Source organism: Cyanidioschyzon merolae, chromosome 15 (genome assembly GCF_000091205.1).
Source record: "Cyanidioschyzon merolae strain 10D DNA, chromosome 15, complete genome".
Taxonomy (NCBI): domain Eukaryota; phylum Rhodophyta; class Bangiophyceae; order Cyanidiales; family Cyanidiaceae; genus Cyanidioschyzon; species Cyanidioschyzon merolae.
The window spans coordinates 390,392-408,357 of record NC_010141.1 but is presented as its reverse complement, the minus strand read 5'-3'; the positions used below and the strand labels follow the sequence as shown (position 1 = coordinate 408,357).

Genomic DNA, 17,966 nt, shown 5'->3' with positions numbered 1-17,966 from the left:
CTATGAGCCTCTGACTTTTATCCTCCTTCAAGTCACTCAACTGATTGAGAAAGTTCGCGAACGCACGCTGCATCCCACCGTAGAGATTCATTCGCAAACGAGCCCACCGGGGCTTGGTATACTCCTCCCACAGCGCATCCCAATGGGCAACACGAACTTCCATGAATTTCCGAAAAGCATCAAGGTCCGCTCCTCGGCTCGTCACCTCGCTCATAGCTTCCAGGTGATCCTTCATTCCTGAATTCCATGTAACGATTTTCTTCCTCGCATTTACTATACCGGATTCTCGGCAGTACCTCGCTCTCGAGAACCTCAACAGACACATGTCTTTCTGACGAAAGTTGCCGTCAGCACCATCTTCCGCACGCTTGGGAGCAGCGATGGTGATGATATTCGTGTTTCCGGGGTCCGCGTCAACGACAAGGTCGTTATGCTCCACCTCCTGCGTCGCAGGACCCGCCTCCTTCTTTGCTTCATCCTTCGTCACGGGCGCAGCCGAGGGCGGAACTGGCCGATCTTTCCTCAATGCCGATAGTGTACACAGATGGCTACTCCATCGATTTCGATCAACCCAGTGAATACCTTTTGTTTGCTGACTTTGAGAAGTTTGAAATTGAAGATATTCTTCCGGTACGCCTCCTGGTTTTCACCGGAGAACTCCTCCCTGCGAACATTGAACTCCAGACTGATCTCCTTCATAATGCCGTGAAGGATTCTGGAGTGGATGGACACAAAATCTGACCTTATGTTGCACATTGGAGCCACGTTGAAGCGCTTCCCCATTGGGAACGCCTTCCGTCTCTCCCGCTCTTCATTTCTTTCCTCACTCAGCTTCATCTCCGCTTTCCGTTCGAGCTCTCGGTCCAGAAACACGAAATATCGCAGGATGAGGCGATAATATCTTTCCTTATCTTTTTCCAACGCTGATATCTTTTCTGCTGGATTCGCCAGCCCCAAGACTGCACAGTGCTCTTGTATAGCCGTACGGATTACAGAATCCTCATTCGTGCTCTCGTTTGACGCCTTCTTGTCAACGAATTCGATCTCATCTTCATGCTAGCGATCTTTCGTGATGGCATCGATAATCGCCCATATTCCATTGCGAGATAGGCCCGGGTAGCGTGCAAACACGGCGCGTATCATGAAACGTTCGAGGTTCATAGTCAAATGGTTCTTCAGGTTCGTGAGCTACTTCATCGCCCCATAGTCGTAAATATTCGAGTCACCCTTGTATCGAGTACCATTGAATCTGTAAAAGGGATGTTTTTCGTGGAGGGTATGCACTAGCACATTTTCCTTCCGCGCTTTCTCTTTACGAAGCATCAGGTGTTGAATAAACGTCTTATCGATGGACTCGTCCGGAATCTCGACCGTTTCGATCTGCGTCACGTCGCGATACATCTCTCTCGCCAAATGCATCAGTCCTGACGAAGCCTTGACAAGACTCTTGGAGTACGAGTCGACACGGTTTTCGATTGCGTCTCGCAACTTTTCCCTGTACGGATCCTTGATATGTCCAAGAAGAATGGTTGTCGCCACCTTCTCGTCGTACAGCCGTCTTTCTTGCCGCCTTCGACGTAGGGCCTCTCCCTTTAGGTCCTTCTTCGATTCCTTGTCTTCTGGACCCGGCACAGTTTTCGTTTTTTTCTGGTAGTCGGCGACACTGAGCCTCCAGGATCGTCGGCTTGCTGTTTCATAGCTTTTTTGTTTCTTTGAAAAACAACGCTCTTTGAAGGCTTCTGTTACATACAGCGACAAAACGCTTGACTAGACTTGTTTGAGGTTTGAACCACAAATGAATTAGAAAACTACACTTTGCTACGACCTGAACGGATATCCAATGTTTTACAGCTGAACAACACGTTACTGATCCCAATCGCGTTACCCTTCTACGGCGGCATGCGCGTCGTGTCAGTTGACTTCCCGATCTCCGAGGTGCGCCCACCGAGCGCAATTTGTTTTTTTGTTATTGACAAGACGTTTCCATTGACCATGGATCCCAGAATTTGGAATGGATAATGGCTTTCGGGAAAGCGTCCATGATGAAGCACCTGCCTCCAAGTTAGATTACCTATGCTTCATCTCAGATATTCTGGTCGTTTCATACGTCCTATCGTGTGTGCCTAGTAGCTGCCGCTCCGTATTCGCCTTTGCACCTTAAATGCTGGAGCAGATAGCTCATAGAGACAGAACGGCGTTGCTATACCACAGAGGGCGTCGGCTCGAGGCGTGGTTCACCCGACGTAGAATCGGGTCTCTTCGTCGATATATGCTCAGCGAGTCTGCAAATGCAGTCTTACCTTCGCTGCACGACACGCTGGAGAAACTTGGCTGTTAGGATGAATCCTGGGAGCCGCCTCTCTCCTTCGTGATCATGCATTGAATGTGTTGTCGGTCGGCAATGCGGGTTTGTGCTTGACACCCGCCAGTAGGCAGGCACAAAGAGCACTAAACCCGTGTGCTCATCCGATTCGTTGGACCTGCCGCTTAGAAGGTAGAATGTGAGTTTGTTCGCCACTAACGAGCGCTGCGGCTCGGTTAGCGGACCATCAGTTGCCAGTGCTACACTCAGAATGAGTGTCCGGCCTTCCACTATCACGCTGATGCCCAGCTGCTGCTGTCCTTCAAGGAGCTCGCTGCGCTCCTGATTCTAGCGCGGGCACTGTAACAGTAAATGCGTCAGCTTCTCGGGGGCTCTCGTCTCCACAGCAGGGACAGTGTGATTCCCAGTGCGATTCCAGTGCTCCTTTCCGGCTTAGAGCCGGTGCTGCCAGCCGGAAGCCACCAACGCGGATTTTGGCGAGCCACTGGGTACCTCGAGCAAGTCCCGGGAATTCCAGCACCCCCTACCAGTACTTGCATGTGTATGCTAGGGTGTAGTTCCGGATAGGGTCAAGCCGGCGTTACTTGCGCGACTGGTACCTTGTCTAAATTCCCATATGGTTGTTCGGACCGTTCGCTAGAGGCGGCGGGAGCCTTCTATATTCCTGGGGAATGATTGGGGAGCGTGTTTTCGCCTAAGTGGCGCTCCAACCAAATCTGCGTCGATTCCATCCAAGATTTCTTGGAGTGCGTTGGGGTCTGCATGAAACTCCGACTGAACCAGGTGCGCATGATGGGCCCTTTGGCCCACACACGTGCCTGGAAGCCTGCTGCTATCGCCTCTGTCGATGGTGTTTGGAGTTCAGGTCCGAGTGTCAACGGGTTGGTTGCTCTGCTCTGCACTGAGCATCCAACACGAACGAGTCGCATTGCCCTGTTGGCGGCTGTCTGCAGACGCGAGGCATTTTTGTGCTTTATGCCGCACAATTCAGCACCCCAGGTCGCAGGCTGGATGATACACATCCTTAGTGCCCTCGTACGGATTGCTATGCAGATAGAGGGATCGGATAGGAATGGGCGTGCGATCGCTGTACCTCTATGCATCTTGGCGATCATCTCGTCGATGTGTGCCTTTTCGTCGAGCGTCAGCATGAGACCGACCCCCAGGTAGCGATATTTTTCCACGACCGGAATTTCCTGATTCTGCAACCGCCACGAGCGATTGCGAATGCTCTGCGAGTCTCCATGGATGACCATGACGCCGCACTTCGATGCTCCTATGCTCATCTCCCAGCGATCGGTCCAGGCGCTGACTTGTTCCATGCTAGCCGCAAGCGTTTCCGGGGTGGGTGCCAACAGCACGACATCGTCCGCGAATAGAAGGCCTGCGAGGCGGTTCCTATCTGAGGGCTCCTCACCGGACATCTCCACAGTCTATCCACGGCGCCTCAGCCACGAATTGTCTGCCGTTGTTCAGCAGATCGTTGATGAAGATGTTGAAAAGGAGCGGGGATGCGCGGTCGCCCTGTCGCAGTCCACGGCGGATTCTTCTGGAAGGGGTTCTTGAGCTGTCGCCCAGTCGGATGCGCATCCACGAGTCTGCATAGAGCGCACTGAAGAACGCCAAGCACTTTTCGGAGACTCCGGCGCGTTCCATCTTGAGAAATGGAGCCTCGTGCGGGACCGTGTCAAAGGCCTTTTGAAAGTCGATGAAGCATACGTAAGCTGGTTGTTGGTCGCTAATGGAGCGACGTTGCGCCACTCCGATGAGGGTCAGGACATGGCTCATGCACTCCTCGCGACTCCGGAATCCAGCCTGTTCTGAAGCGAAGAACTTGCGCTCCTCGAGGCCCCTCTGGATCCGGTTCGTGAGCATGGCGCAAAGTAGCTTCATGATTGACGGGATGAGGCGAATAGTCCGGTAGTTGTTCATGTCTGTGTATGTGGGAGTCCTTTTTGAGGATCGATACGACCTCAACACTCCTACATACATCAGGGATGTATGCTTCTTCAAACATGCGTTGGATGAGCTCCAGAGGGCGTTTGCCTAAGATTGTGTCAGGTTCATCTGGTATCGATGGTGTCCCTGTTGTCCCGTCTTTTGGGGTCGCCAGTTTCATCCACTCCGTCGCGATACCGTCGATGCCAGGTGTTTTGCGGTTGCTTGAGCATAGCAGGGTCCGAACAGATTCAGGCCAGAAGATTGGGTCGTTCCATTCCGGTACCGGGTTGAGGCGCGGTAGTTCTGCAGCATACTGATGCCAATAGATTCGGTCTTGGCAGTTCCCAGTTGCGTCTTCATGCAGCTCTCTCCCGTGGTCTATCCAGGCCTCATTCACTGAGGCACTCTCCGTCCTCAGCTCTTCTTTTTAACAGTTGGTGTGAGCCCCAAGCACTTTTCGGTGGGTCGAGTCTCGATCGAATATAGCGCCAGGTCTCATCTTCGTTGGTGCTCTCTAGCGTAGATTCCATCAGAGAGGCGATTTTGCGGTTTCGATCCTCTCGTTTGTCTTCTCTGGAAAGTTTCTTCTTTCTTTTGATAGCTTCCTCATGTTGCGCCTGTAGCGCCGGTAGCGCTGCCTTCGCTTCCTTGTCTCCGGCGTTGGCGCGTATGGCGGTGCGGTTGAGGATCTTATTGAGTCGGTGGCATTCATCAATCCGAGTTTTGATACGTCGTTTCAGGTACTGCGGTTTCCAACTGTTGCGTTCTGGTGCCAGCCGTCCCAGTTCTCTGGCAGTCTTCTGATTCCCATCTACAAACTCGCGTGCCAATTGGTCTAAAGATTTGTACGCACGGCTTTTCGGATCTTCAGCGCTGTGAGTAGGTGACTCGGTTTGGCGACGGCTTTCTTGAGTTCCTGCTGGGGTGCTCTTTCGGGGGATCACTCATGATGGGCTCGCTTGGGAGTTCTTCTCTCTATTCTTCTGTCTTTTCTTGTTGGTCTTCTTCTTCTTCGGGCTCTTTCCTGAGCTGCTTTCTCTGGTTATTTTGCATCTAGGTGGATCATGAGGTTCCTGTGTCTCCTTCTCCGTATCTCGTTGGATCGCTTTTCCTTTTGTAGAGTCCTTCAGTTGTATCTGATCCTCTTTACTCTACTAGTAATTCGATATCTCTTATTCTAGTTTCGAGGCTACACCACAAATATTCCATGATGCAATACCTACCGATTTGTAGCGCGTAACGGAATAGGAATAGCGCTGCGGTACTCCAGAGATACGTCGTCAATTTAGATGCACCCTCCACGGGGTGTGTGAGCGTACATGCCACCAGCGCCTCCCGCATTCCAGTCGTTCATTGAGTGCTTGGCGCCGCACTAGCGTAGAATCAGATGTACATTAGTCAAGGTCGACTCGAATGCGACCTTTATCTTGCCGGACACATGAAGCTCCCCTCAACCACTGGGGATACTCTACGAACCAACCTTTCAGCGGCTTTGTATCCGCTCCCCAAACACATAGGCGGGCAAGTCGTTCGTTCCAGCTTCGAACGCGAACATACCGCCAGCCGTCTTCCAAAATATCCGCCGAGATTGTTTCCAGAGTTGAGGTAGAAACCGAAGAAGGAGGTAAAACTGAGCCCGAGCTCGAGGATGGACCCAGATTTTGCGCCCGAAGCTGCAGCGTTGTTTCGGGAGCAGCGGATAACTACTCAGAATTATCGTCAATATTTTCTGCTGCTACTGCCTCCGCCCCTCCGTTCATTGTGGTAAAGGTCCCTGTCGTGGGCATCAGTAACGTGTTGTTCAGCTGTAAAACATTGGATATCCGTTCAGGTCGTAGCAAAGTGTAGTTTTCTAATTCATTTGTGGTTCAAACCTCAAACAAGTCTAGTCAAGCGTTTTGTCGCTGTATGTAACAGAAGCCTTCAAAGAGCGTTGTTTTTCAAAGAAACAAAAAAGCTATGAAACAGCAAGCCGACGATCCTGGAGGCTCAGTGTCGCCGACTACCAGAAAAAAACGAAAACTGTGCCGAGTCCAGAAGACAAGGAAGCGAAGAAGGACCTAAAGGGAGAGGCCCTACGTCGAAGGCGGCAAGAAAGACGGCTGTACGTCGAGAAGGTGGCGACAACCATTCTTCTTGGACATATCAAGGATCCGTACAGGGAAAAGTTGCGAGACGCAATCGAAAACCGTGTCGACTCGTACTCCAAGAGTCTTGTCAAGGCTTCGTCAGGACTGATGCATTTGGCGAGAGAGATGTATCGCGACGTGACGCAGATCGAAACGGTCGAGATTCCGGACGAGTCCATCGATAAGACGTTTATTCAACACCTGATGCTTCGTAAAGAGAAAGCGCGGAAGGAAAATGTGCTAGTGCATACCCTCCACGAAAAACATCCCTTTTACAGATTCAATGGTACTCGATACAAGGGTGACTCGAATATTTACGACTATGGGGCGATGAAGTAGCTCACGAACCTGAAGAAGCATTTGACTATGAACCTCGAACGTTTCATGATACGCGCCGTGTTTGCACGCTACCCGGGCCTATCTCGCAATGGAATATGGGCGATTATCGATGCCATCACGAAAGATCGCTAGCATGAAGATGAGATCGAATTCGTTGACAAGAAGGCGTCAAACGAGAGCACGAATGAGGATTCTGTAATCCGTACGGCTATACAAGAGCACTGTGCAGTCTTGGGGCTGGCGAATCCAGCAGAAAAGATATCAGCGTTGAAAAAAGATAAGGAAAGATATTATCGCCTCATCCTGCGATATTTCGTGTTTCTGGACCGAGAGCTCGAACGCAAAGCGGAGATGAAGCTGAGTGAGGAAAGAAATGAAGAGCGGGAGAGACGGAAGGCGTTCCTAATGGGGAAGCGCTTCAACGTGGTTCCAATGTGCAACATAAGGTCAGATTTTGTGTCCATCCACTCCAGAATCCTTCACGGCATTATGAAGGAGATCAGTCTGGAGTTCAATGTTCGCAGGGAGGAGTTCTCCGGTGAAAACCAGGAGGCGTACCGGAAGAATATCTTCAATTTCAAACTTCTCAAAGTCAGCAAACAAAAGGTACTCACTGGGTTGATCGAAACCGATGGAGTAGCCATCTGTGTACACTATCGGCATTGAGGAAAGATCGGCCAGTTCCGCCCTCGGCTGCGCCCGTGACGAAGGATGAAGCAAAGAAGGAGGCGGGTCCTGCGACGCAGGAGGTGGAGCATAACGACCTTGTCGTTGACGTGACGAAGCATGAAGATGAGAAGAAGGCGGGTCCTACGATGCAGAAAGTGCAGGATAACGACTTTAACGTTGACGTGACGAAGGATGAAGATGGGAAGGAGGCGGATCCTGAGACGCTGGAGGTACAGGATAACGACTTTGTCGCTGACGCGGCAAAGCATGAAGAAAAGTAGGAGGCGGATCCTGCGATGCAGAAAGTGCAGGATAACGACTTTGTCCTTGGCGCGGACCCCGGAAACACGAATATCATCACCATCGCTGCTCCCAAGCGTGCGGAAGATGGTGCTGACGGCAACTTTCGTCAGAAAGACATGCGTCTGTTGAGGTTCTCGAGAGCGAGATACTATCGAGAATCCGGTATAGTGAATGCGAGGAAGAAAATCGTTACATGGAATTCAGGAATGAAGGATCACCTGGAAGCTATGAGCGAGGTGACGAGCCGAGGAGCGGACCTTGATGCTTTTCGGAAATTCATGGAAGTTCGTGTTGCCCATTGGGATGCGCTGTGGGAGGAGTATACCAAGCCCCGGTGGGCTCGTTTGCGAATGAATCTCTACGGTGGGATGCAGCGTGCGTTCGCGAACTTTCTCAATCAGTTGAGTGACTTGAAGGAGGATAAAAGTCAGAGGCTCATAGTAGCGTACGGAGCAGGCCGATGGAAGACCCAAAAAGGACGACGCCAGCTCCAACGACGAGAACGTAGAGGGAGCGCGCACGGCGTTTTGAAACAATACCTGTAGATGAGTTTCGAACATCGTATACACACCATGAACTGGGGTGTACACTCCAGAGGGTGGAGATGGAAAAGTGCCAGCGGAGCCCTAAGGATACGAAAAAGTACGGAGCGCTGCCGGAAGGGCAAATGGAAAGGAGAGCGAAAGTTCGAGGATTGCTTGCATCAGTAAGTACAACCAGTGATGGCACGAAACGTATGGAGTTTGTGAACCGAGACTTTAACGCCGCCATCAATATAAGGAGATGTGCGGCGCTGGAGACGAGACCTCCAGCGTTGACAAGAGTGAACTTTGTTGGACAACCTCTCAAGGTCGAACTATATGAGAAAAAGTTGGAAGCAGTAGTTGGCGGCCGCTCCAAAAAGACGGGAAGGCGTCTACACAGCAATTGGAGACGATTTGTCTAGGGCGCGTTCGCCGCCACTACTGTACACGCCCGACGTCGTTCGACTTTCGAACGGCTTCTGGCGATGGTTGTAAAGTTGAAAGGTGCGTTCCAGTCTCGCCTCGTGTCTTGAGACGCAAGCGGGTGAGGCTTGGCACACATCTCCCCGGCCTGACTCCGCTGAGCTGCAGCAGCTCGAGTGATCTACGTAGGAACGCTTCAATAATGTCCTCTGAGCAGACCATAGAGTCTGGTATAGAGGTTACAGCTGTGTTTGTTACCGGGGGCGACGAGTCCGGTGTGCACGCGATTTCCGGCACCATGGACGCACCAAAACTGCTGGTGACGCTATCGGCCACGGATATTGCGCTAGAGCCGAAACGGCACTTAGAGTACCTCTTTATGCGTTGGTTGTTTCTCCCGGAAACGCTCGCTTGGTTGGAGCAGGTCCTGGGGAAACTGGACGTCACGGGAAGGGTGACCGACGAAGATCTTGTGACTGCTGGTTCACCGAAGCCTACCATGCTCCGCCAGGAACGACTTTCGAGCCCGACAGCTTCGTGTAATGCTGCATCGCACGGGGCAACCGCAAAGCGTCCGACGAATGCCGATACCATTACGCCAAACTCCCCGGCCGGAGCGGCGCGCAGCGCCTTCTATCGCATCTTGAGCCAAACTCCGGGCTCGCCCGCTGGTGGCGAAGCACGCGTTGCAAGGCAAGGCCGTTCACGGAGTAGCTCCACAGAGGAAGCTTCTTTGACGTCGAGCCCACAGTCGCCAGTATCACATTTCATCAGAAAGTATGAGGTTTTTAGGATCTGGTCCGAAGTTGAGGATAGCGATGCGGCGATGGCACATGGTCAATCCGATACCGAGGAGCGTTGCCATGAGATCGCATCATATATGGACTCGGGAGTAGGCCACGATGGCTCTTCGACTGAGAATGGAGCATCGTTCTCGCCACCATTACCTGCATGTGAGGAGACAGCACACCAGCGAAATGCGCTCCATTCAGGAGGTCTGAACAAGCGTTCAGCGGTGAATGCGCTCTTTGTACCATCAGAGTGCGCATTCGCAAAGGCGGAGACGATCCCGCGCTTCTACTATCCAGATGGGCGCGCGCACGAACACGTCATCCGGGCTGCAGAAGAACAACAGGCCATACAGGCCGCTTTTGATTGCCAAGACGGAGCACTGAGCCAGCGCGAGGTCGTTGAACTCATTATGGACATTGTCGGGTTGCCGAGCTTTGTCTCGCTGGTCATTTTCGAGCGCTTGCTCCAACGCCAACAGCACTTCGAAACGTCCAACGTAGCTTCGGAGGTAGAAGGTACGAACAAGAAGGGCGCAAAGGAGATCAGCATCCCGGGGGCAACGGGTGAGCGTATCCATCAGTCCATATTCTTGCAATGGTATGTTGAGGACTGTGCCGGCTACGATCGACACGCTCGCCTCTTCCACGCACTCCAACGCTCCCGTGACTATCACGCATCGGTTCCGAACGAGGAGCGTACGGAGAGCGACGCTCACAGCGTATCCTCACCAAGAAGCAGCATCTCGCCCAGGTCTGCAGCAGCTTCATGGACATCGAATCGGCGGAATCTCGACGGGCAACGGGATCGAGCCGACCGACAAGCACATGAGCGCCGATACCTTGTTGGTTCCGACTTTCGACCCTTCATTGATGCGCTGCTGGCGACGCATCCCGGCTTACAGTTTCTGCAGTCCACCCCAGAGTTCCAGCATCGCTACGCTGAGACAGTCATCGAACGGATATTCTACTATCTGAACCGGCCGAATGGGCAGGCGTATCTGTCGGATATCCGCCGACATCGTCTCTTGGACATTTTTCGAAGCGTCGACGAACAAGAGGACATCAACCAGGAGCGTAGTTGTTTCAGCTACGAGCATTTCTACGTGATTTACTGTCGATTCTGGGAATTGGACACAGATCATGATCTCATGATCGACCGCGAGGATCTGCTGCGCTACAACGGGCACGCCCTGACCTACCGGATCATTGACTGTATCTTTAGTGGACGAGGAAGGCCTCTCGACTGCGCACGCCCAGGCTACATGAGCTATACGGATTTCATCTGGTTTATCCTCAGCGAGGAAGACAAGAATTCAGAGACGGCCTTGGATTATTGGTTTCGCTGCATTGATGCGGACGGCGATGGAAAGATCACCCTGTACGATGTTGATTGGCTCTATTCAGAACAACTGCATCGAATGGAGTGTCTGGGGCACGAACCAGTTGCATTTGAGGATATTCTCTGTCAGTTGCTGGACATGATCAGCAAGGATCTTGATCCACCGGTGATCACGCGTTCAGCTTTACGATCCAGTCGCATGCAGAGCCATTTCTTCAATATCCTGTTCAACTTGAACAAGTTCATCGCGATCGAAAGTCGAGATCCATCACTCTTGAGACAGGAGCGGGCAGTCCCCGACCTAACGGACTGGGATCGCTTCGCAGCACTCGAATATCTGCGTCTCTCGGCGGAGGACGACGAAGCCAACATGGATGCGTGGAGCGCCTCCGACTTGGAAGGCATGTACGCCGTCTCGTCCCTATCGGGTGCAGAATCTCCATTTTGAGTGCGCCCTCGATACTACAGCAGGGCTGTCTGTGTAAAGACCTTGGCTTCTGGATGGCAGCACATTGACCTCCATGCCCGCTACTGCTGCAGCTTCTCGGTCGCTGGAACACGCTGCGGTGTCGTCGCGTGCCTTGGACCCGTGGTGCTGTCCCCAGGAGCCTGGCTGCATCTCCGCATTGGCCTGTGTGCTAGGTGCGGGCAGCTTTCGGCTCGATTCACGAAACGCTTAGCTGCTACGCTGGTGCAGCAGAGACCCTAGGATCCGCGCACCATAGTAGACGAATGCTTGGGTGCAAGCGTCTGTGTGTCTGTTTGCTCAGCGTAGCATCGAAATGGAACACTCGTCATAGAAACAGGAGCAGGATGATTCCAGACATCTTCGTTGGCGTGACTAGAGTCGTTGTGTGATGACGCAAGCACGCTTCGAAGCATTCTGTTCAGGGAACGACGATGTCGTGCACATTGTTTACCAAAGCCACCGACGCGCTTCTGTTCGTGGGTCCAAGGGACCAAGAAAACGAGCATTTTTTCCACTCTATAAACTCTTGTTTCTATTGGATGCATGACGACGTGCACGCCTCGCAGAATCGTCCTTGAATATACGCGCTTTTCTCCGTCGTCGTTATTGACACCAGCTCAAACGGTGTCTTATCGTCGGTGCAGCGGCAAAGCGACCCCCGTTCGCCATCAAGTGCTCGAACGTTGCGCTTACGTGCCGCCTTGCAAACACACTGTAAATTCATCGCGTAGAACTCGTCAAGTTTGCGAACTTTGCGTTCAGCAGGCTTCGCTGCGCTGGTTCTTCTAAACAGGTGCCCGCAGACGACCTACCTGCTAGGTAGCTGCGAGGAAGTTCCGGGAAGGTCCTCTCGCTACCCACTGGTGTCGTGAACGTGTACAAGACGCTTTTCCAACGGGTTTCCATTCTTATTCCAGAATAGTTACTACTTCCCCGGTTGAAACTATTCACAAGAACACCCAAGCGTGCTTGGGTCCAGTGCACCACCAGAGAGCGCCACGCTGTCCACGAGGCGACGTTCTGTTCCCGTCCCGCTTTCAGGTTCCTGGACTCGGGCGAGCGCACACTCCTGGTCGTATGATCAACTGTACCAGTGATGTTTAGATAAACCCCTGAAGGTATTAGGCGAGGAAGCGTATGAGTGTGCGCGCCCGGTCAATATCGAACCGGTCTCTGAGAACCGTTCTGGTCGCCGTGCAGATATGCTGGCAGTCGGCGCTGCTTCCCCGTTTTCGTTCTTCGTCGGTGTCTTCGATAGCAGGCCGCTGCTGAGCCACTAACATGGCTCCTCGTTGGGACTGGATCGCTATGGGGTGTGCTGGTTTAGCGCTCGCAGTGGCATTGCAGGGTTTAGAGCGTAAAACGCAGCTAGAGGACGATAAAGAGCGCCTGCGGTTACAGATCGCAGACTTTAAGCACCGCGAGTCGCAGCTAGCAGAGGCGCGCAGGCAGTTGGTTCAAACGCGAGCTTGGCAATTGGCGGAGATGCTTTGCAGTGAACAGGCACTGTGTGAGTTAAAGGCGACAGGTTCAGGGTCCACAGCACCCGCCGCACGCACGGGTTCAGGGGGCTGGTTTCGTTGGCGACGGCGGACTCGCTCCGACCAGCCAGCTCAGAGGCAGGGGCCAGCACCCCGAGAGGCACCTCGCGAGCAAGCAGGTGCGTCTCAGGGCTCTATCCAGGGCTCGAGTAACCTTTCAGCGCCAACCGCAACAGCAGACACCCCTGGTCTCCAAGGCGACAGCGTCGAGGCCTCTATGTTGGCGTCTCCGACTTGGCTGCCTGTTTTGGCGGAGTGGTATGAGGGCATCGAGCGAGGTGCACCCGAGTGTGCAACACGACTCAAGAAGAGGAGCGACACCCGGGACCCAACCGACCCGGGGAAGCGACCAGCGACCGTGGTCGTCTAGGAACACGAGTCCGGCTTGGGGTCGGCCTTGGGGTGCCAGGCCACTCGGGGAATCTTCGGGAGCGCTACGGAGCTCTTTTCAGAGCTCGTCTCCGGCTCCACATTCTGCTGGTCCGCTCGTTGGGCGAAAAGTGCTCGCAGCGCGTCCCGGCTGTGGTCGGCGTAGCGCTTAGCCTCCGGGTCGTGACGCATAGCTGCCCGGTAGTTTGCCGCGCGCACTTCCGCACCACCGGAGAACCACTCACTAAAAGCATAAATCGCAACACCAGTGCCCATACCTATCGCAATGAAGGCGCCGCTCACTCGGAGCAACCCTGCTGTGGAGCGTCGCGCCTGCTGCACGAGCCAACGCCAGGTCGCGGACTTTTCATAGAGCAGTGCCATAGAGCGAGGTTTGCAGACACTGAATGCTCTGCGGCAAGCGCTCGTTGCGTCGAGGGCAGGTATCCCAACAAACCAACAGGCTAACGCGAACGTTGTCAGCAATGTTGCCCCCAATACATCGAATCATGCGCAACACTCGGTGATTCACCGCAGAGCAACGCGCGGTGGCGTTGCGATGTCGAGCGCGCAAACACTTCCCGGGCGCTCACAAGCGCTATCTTCAGTTCTGCGGGATACGGTCTCTGATGCGTCGTATGCGACCGGTAGTCTCGACCATGAAAGCAGATACAGTTGGGTAATAGGACTGTGCGACGTGAACAAGTATATCCGTGTTGGACTAAGGTGGCGGGAGTCCACGTAGCGAACTCTGGCGTGCACGCGCAAGTTTGCGTCTCTTCGTACTGTGATCAACGTCAGCCTTTACGGGATTCTTCCGCAAATGTTTCCACTTCATCGCTCTGGTATCCGGCTTCACATACCGAGGTCTATCGCGCCAGCTCGGGTCCGATGAACGAGGTCGAAGGATGCTGATGGCATCGTTCATGTCGCGATGACGCTGCTTCCCACTGTTTTCTACCCAGTTCATACACAGCAGAAAGTTGCGATCGATCGACGATTCACCAACCGGTATCGTCTCCTTCGCATATGATCAGGGCATGTCCGTCGCAGCAATGGCACCTGTCCGTTGCCAGGTGTTCCCGTAGGTCTCCCACATCTCCTCCTCTGAACGCCGCCTCGTCACACGCGTATGCTTGCTGCACTGCTCGGTCCATGCCCTTGACGGATACACAATGTCGTCCCGATGCTCTTCTCCGTTTTCGCGCCTGACGCCGTACACCACGAACAGAGGCCTCTTCATGCCGATCCGCTCAGGGAGTGTTCTGTTCGCTCACATGCAAGTGCACGCTTTTACATTCGATAGAGAATTCGCGAGCGGCGATGTTATCCATGATGAAACAAGAACAGGAAGGAGAATCCAGGCTGGAGAACAATCGAAATCTTTTCGATCGGACGAAACCGCTTCGTACAAAGCAGTGACGCACTCCCCACTGCAGGCGATTGCTGCAGCAAATCAGGTCCGACCCCAAGACCCACTTCCACGCAAACAGAAGAGACGCGAACCTCTGGGAGCATGTCCCATGAGCGAGAACATGTTGACGCCGATTGCATTCGCGTCGATGGTCAAAGAAAGGAGTAGCGTTTTTCTTTCGAATAGAATTGAGTATTTAACGTGATCGGGTCAACGAAGTTTCTGCATGCGTTTCTGAACAAGTCGCCAAAGGACGACGACGAGCTTCGCGCCTCGTGAATGCAGCAGCGCGCATTGCTGCATCCTTGCGTTTTCTTAGAAATAAAAGACCTGCAACTTGAACAATGCGCGGTTTGCGCATGCTATACGTACGCAAAAGCGAATCATGGAGCGGTATACGTACAAACGGGATGGCGAAGTCGGTTACTGGACGAACCCTTGTTCAAAGGTGTCGCGAATCATTTTTTGATGCCGCTCCCATGAGGCATTCCAACTGCAACGTCTCCCAGAATCCACTCCGAAACGACGACCGCGAATTCGAAAGCTACCCGGGCGCTCGTGAGCCTTGATTGCCACTCTATGAATATCGAGTCTGCATCTCGGTGCTCATGCTGGTGGAACAACTCGAAATTCGGGAACCGAGTGACCAGCGTCGCATCCCATGCTCATCTGCCAAACGCAGCGGGGCAGCAAGGCGCGCAGATCGGCGAGGCGTGTTCGCCCCTGCGACTAAACTATACTTTCCGAACACCATAGTATATACTTGCTCATTCTATGAACGCACCCATCTAGTTGAACAGCAGGCCGCACCGGGGCCCGCTGCTACGTCCCAGCAGCTACCCAGACCCGAAACCTCAACCTGGTCAGTCGTTTACCGGGGAACGCTCCGTTTTTGCGGTACGCGGTGCTTCGCACGCACCTGTCACAAGGAACAGCGGCTGCCTCCAGCACTTTTTATTGGAGCGGGTGCGCCTTCCAAGGTCAAAAAACGGCCGTAAGTGCTGGAGGCTGTTGCGGTTCGGCGCCACCTGCACAGCTTCATGGTTCTCGAAACACTTGGAACCAAAATCGTCAAGGCGCTGCAGTCGCTAACCAACCAAGTCGTCGTAGATGAAACAGCTTTGGAAGCAGCTCTAAAAGAGGTAGCACGTGCCCTTCTCGAGGCTGATGTCAACGTAAAACAGGTCTCGGAGCTGCGCCAGCGCGTGAAGAACCGCGTTCGACTAGCCGAGCTCCCGCCGGGCACCAATCGTCGCCGCCTCATCCACAAAACCGTCTTCGAGGAGCTATGTCGTATGCTGGACCCAGGCATACCGCCCTATAGACCACAACGCGGCCAATCAAACGTCATCATGTTCGTCGGTCTCCAGGGAAACGGCAAGACTACCAGCTGTGTCAAAGTAGCCTATTTTTACAAGCGCAAGGGATACCGCACCGGCCTCGTTTGTGCCGATACCTTTCGAGCGGGAGCCTTCGACCAACTGCGACAGAATGCAACACGTGCACGTGTTCCTTTTTATGGGCGCTACGGTGAGACCGACGCTGTCAAGGTTGCGAGCGAGGGCGTCGAAAGATTCCGTCGCGAGGGCTTCGAAGTCATTCTGGTCGATACGAGTGGACGGCACAAGCAGGAGGCAGCCCTCTTCGCTGAAATGGAGCAATTGGACCGAGCGCTGACTCCAGATCACGTGATATTCGTGATGGACGGTTCCATCGGTCAGGCAGCTTACGACCAGGCACGAGCGTTTCAACAGCGCGTTCGAGTGGGTTCCGTCATCCTCACCAAGATGGACGGCCACGCCCGTGGCGGTGGTGCCCTCAGCGCAGTGGCCGCTACCCATTCACCGATCGTGTTCCTGGGCACTGGCGAACACCTAGACGACTTGGAAGAGTTCCAGGTACAGAGTTTTGTCGGACGCCTTTTAGGCATGGGAGACGTGCGTGGTCTCGTGTCGACCATTGCGGAGGCAGATCTGGAGAATCCCGATGAGGAGCAAATGAATCGCATTTCACAGGGCATCCTGACGCTGCGCGATATGCAGATGCAGTACTCGAATGTGCTGCGGCTTGGGCCGCTGAGCAAAGTCGCCTCCATGATGCCGGGCATGGCGGAGATACTGCCCAAAGGCTCCGAGAAGGACGCTCAAACTCGAGTGCGGAATATGCTCGTCATTCTCGATTCCATGAATCGGGAAGAGCTTGATGAAAGTACTTCAGTGCGGTGGGATGATTCACGCAAACGTCGCATTGCTCGTGGTAGTGGTCGTTCTGTGCAGGAGGTTGATGAGGTTCTCACACAATACAAACTGATCAGCAAGGCATGGAGTCGTATCGGGAAGAATATGAAGCACCTGATGCAGCCCGGGCACGGCGGCGTTGGCCACGGTACCGGCCCAAACAGCATACCCAATATAGGCGCTATGGAGCAGCAGATGCAAAGAATGATGGACCCACGCATGCTCCAACAACTGGGAAGCGGTCCGGGTGGCCTCCAGCGCGTCATGCAGCAGCTTATGTCTGGTCGAAGCGGGGCAATTCCTCGCCGCTAGCGACCGGAAAAGTTGGAATCGTGCTCAGTGCCAAACCAGTCCGAGTTGCCGCACTTGTCGTGCGAGCGTCGCGAGTGGAACGCGCTGAACTGGACTGGTATCCATGGTTTTTCGCTCGCTGGCTTGCTTTATCGCATAGCCGTTTCGGCAAAAGAAAGCACTGCCGCTGAACGTATGTCGGGGAGCGAATCTATCCCGAACAGGTCTCTGACGCAACCATACCCTTTTTGCGGTGTACGGGACGCTGCGGCTGCGAATGTCGTCCCAGGAAGCATCGCTGACCTCGGACCTGAGTATACCGCCAGCTTGGCCGTCGTGCGAGGATGCTGCGCGGACTCTTGACGCTGGGAGGCCCCCAGGGCTATCGCTGCAGCTTCTCGTAAACGCACGATTGTAACGGGAGGCTTTGTAAACATCTGCTCCCTGCCGACAAGCGTCTCATTGCGAAGATGATTGCACTAGAGGTTTCGCTTGATCCGAACACAGAACTTTAGGCTGTCATGAGCGTTTCCCGAGCGGCTTCCCAGCAGCTCGCTGCAGAGCGGATACCTTGTTCAAAAGAAATAAAACAAAGAACACGTATCAGCGTATCATGAACGACCAACCAAGGCCAATGTTGGCGCTTGCTTGGATGGATGTCGACTAGCGCCAGCATCACATTTTTTATGATATGACACCGCACTCCGCTTCCATTTCATTTTGAGCAGTTGTAATCAGAACACAGGAATAACAGTTGCTTTCACTGGTGCAATCGTTTTCACATGACTTCTCTGTCAAAGCGATTTCCTCGGGGCTTCTATTCCTTCAACGATGCAGCGAAGCGGCCTCGAGAGAACCCCCATC

General features: G+C 53.6%; 3 protein-coding genes across 3 annotated transcripts, besides 5 other annotated features; 2 read left to right on the top strand and 1 right to left on the bottom strand.

Annotated features, from left to right (window-relative positions):
- Nucleotides 1–1,710: part of a sequence feature (repetitive element) that runs on past the window's edge.
- A 2,026-nt stretch (nucleotides 1,711–3,736) lies between these two features.
- On the bottom strand, nucleotides 3,737–4,315 carry CYME_CMO157C (retroelement, dead; the record flags this gene model as incomplete). The annotated part of the gene is made up of 1 exon (XM_005537500.1): nucleotides 3,737–4,315. One exon carries the CDS (start codon nucleotides 4,313–4,315, stop codon nucleotides 3,737–3,739), a length of 579 nt encoding a protein of 192 aa, XP_005537557.1.
- Nucleotides 4,316–5,377: 1,062 nt separating this feature from the next.
- Nucleotides 5,378–8,719: a sequence feature (repetitive element).
- Nucleotides 8,720–8,853: 134 nt separating this feature from the next.
- CYME_CMO155C (probable protein phosphatase 2A regulatory subunit) lies at nucleotides 8,854–11,229 on the top strand (the record flags this gene model as incomplete). Its single annotated transcript, XM_005537499.1, has 1 exon — nucleotides 8,854–11,229. One exon carries the CDS (start codon nucleotides 8,854–8,856, stop codon nucleotides 11,227–11,229), a length of 2,376 nt encoding a protein of 791 aa, XP_005537556.1.
- Nucleotides 10,999–12,425: a sequence feature (possible transcribed region).
- Nucleotides 11,874–13,411: a sequence feature (possible transcribed region).
- A 2,203-nt stretch (nucleotides 13,412–15,614) lies between these two features.
- CYME_CMO152C (signal recognition particle recognition component SRP54) lies at nucleotides 15,615–17,123 on the top strand (the record flags this gene model as incomplete). Its single annotated transcript, XM_005537498.1, has 1 exon — nucleotides 15,615–17,123. One exon carries the CDS (start codon nucleotides 15,615–15,617, stop codon nucleotides 17,121–17,123), a length of 1,509 nt encoding a protein of 502 aa, XP_005537555.1.
- A 542-nt stretch (nucleotides 17,124–17,665) lies between these two features.
- Nucleotides 17,666–17,966: part of a sequence feature (possible transcribed region) that runs on past the window's edge.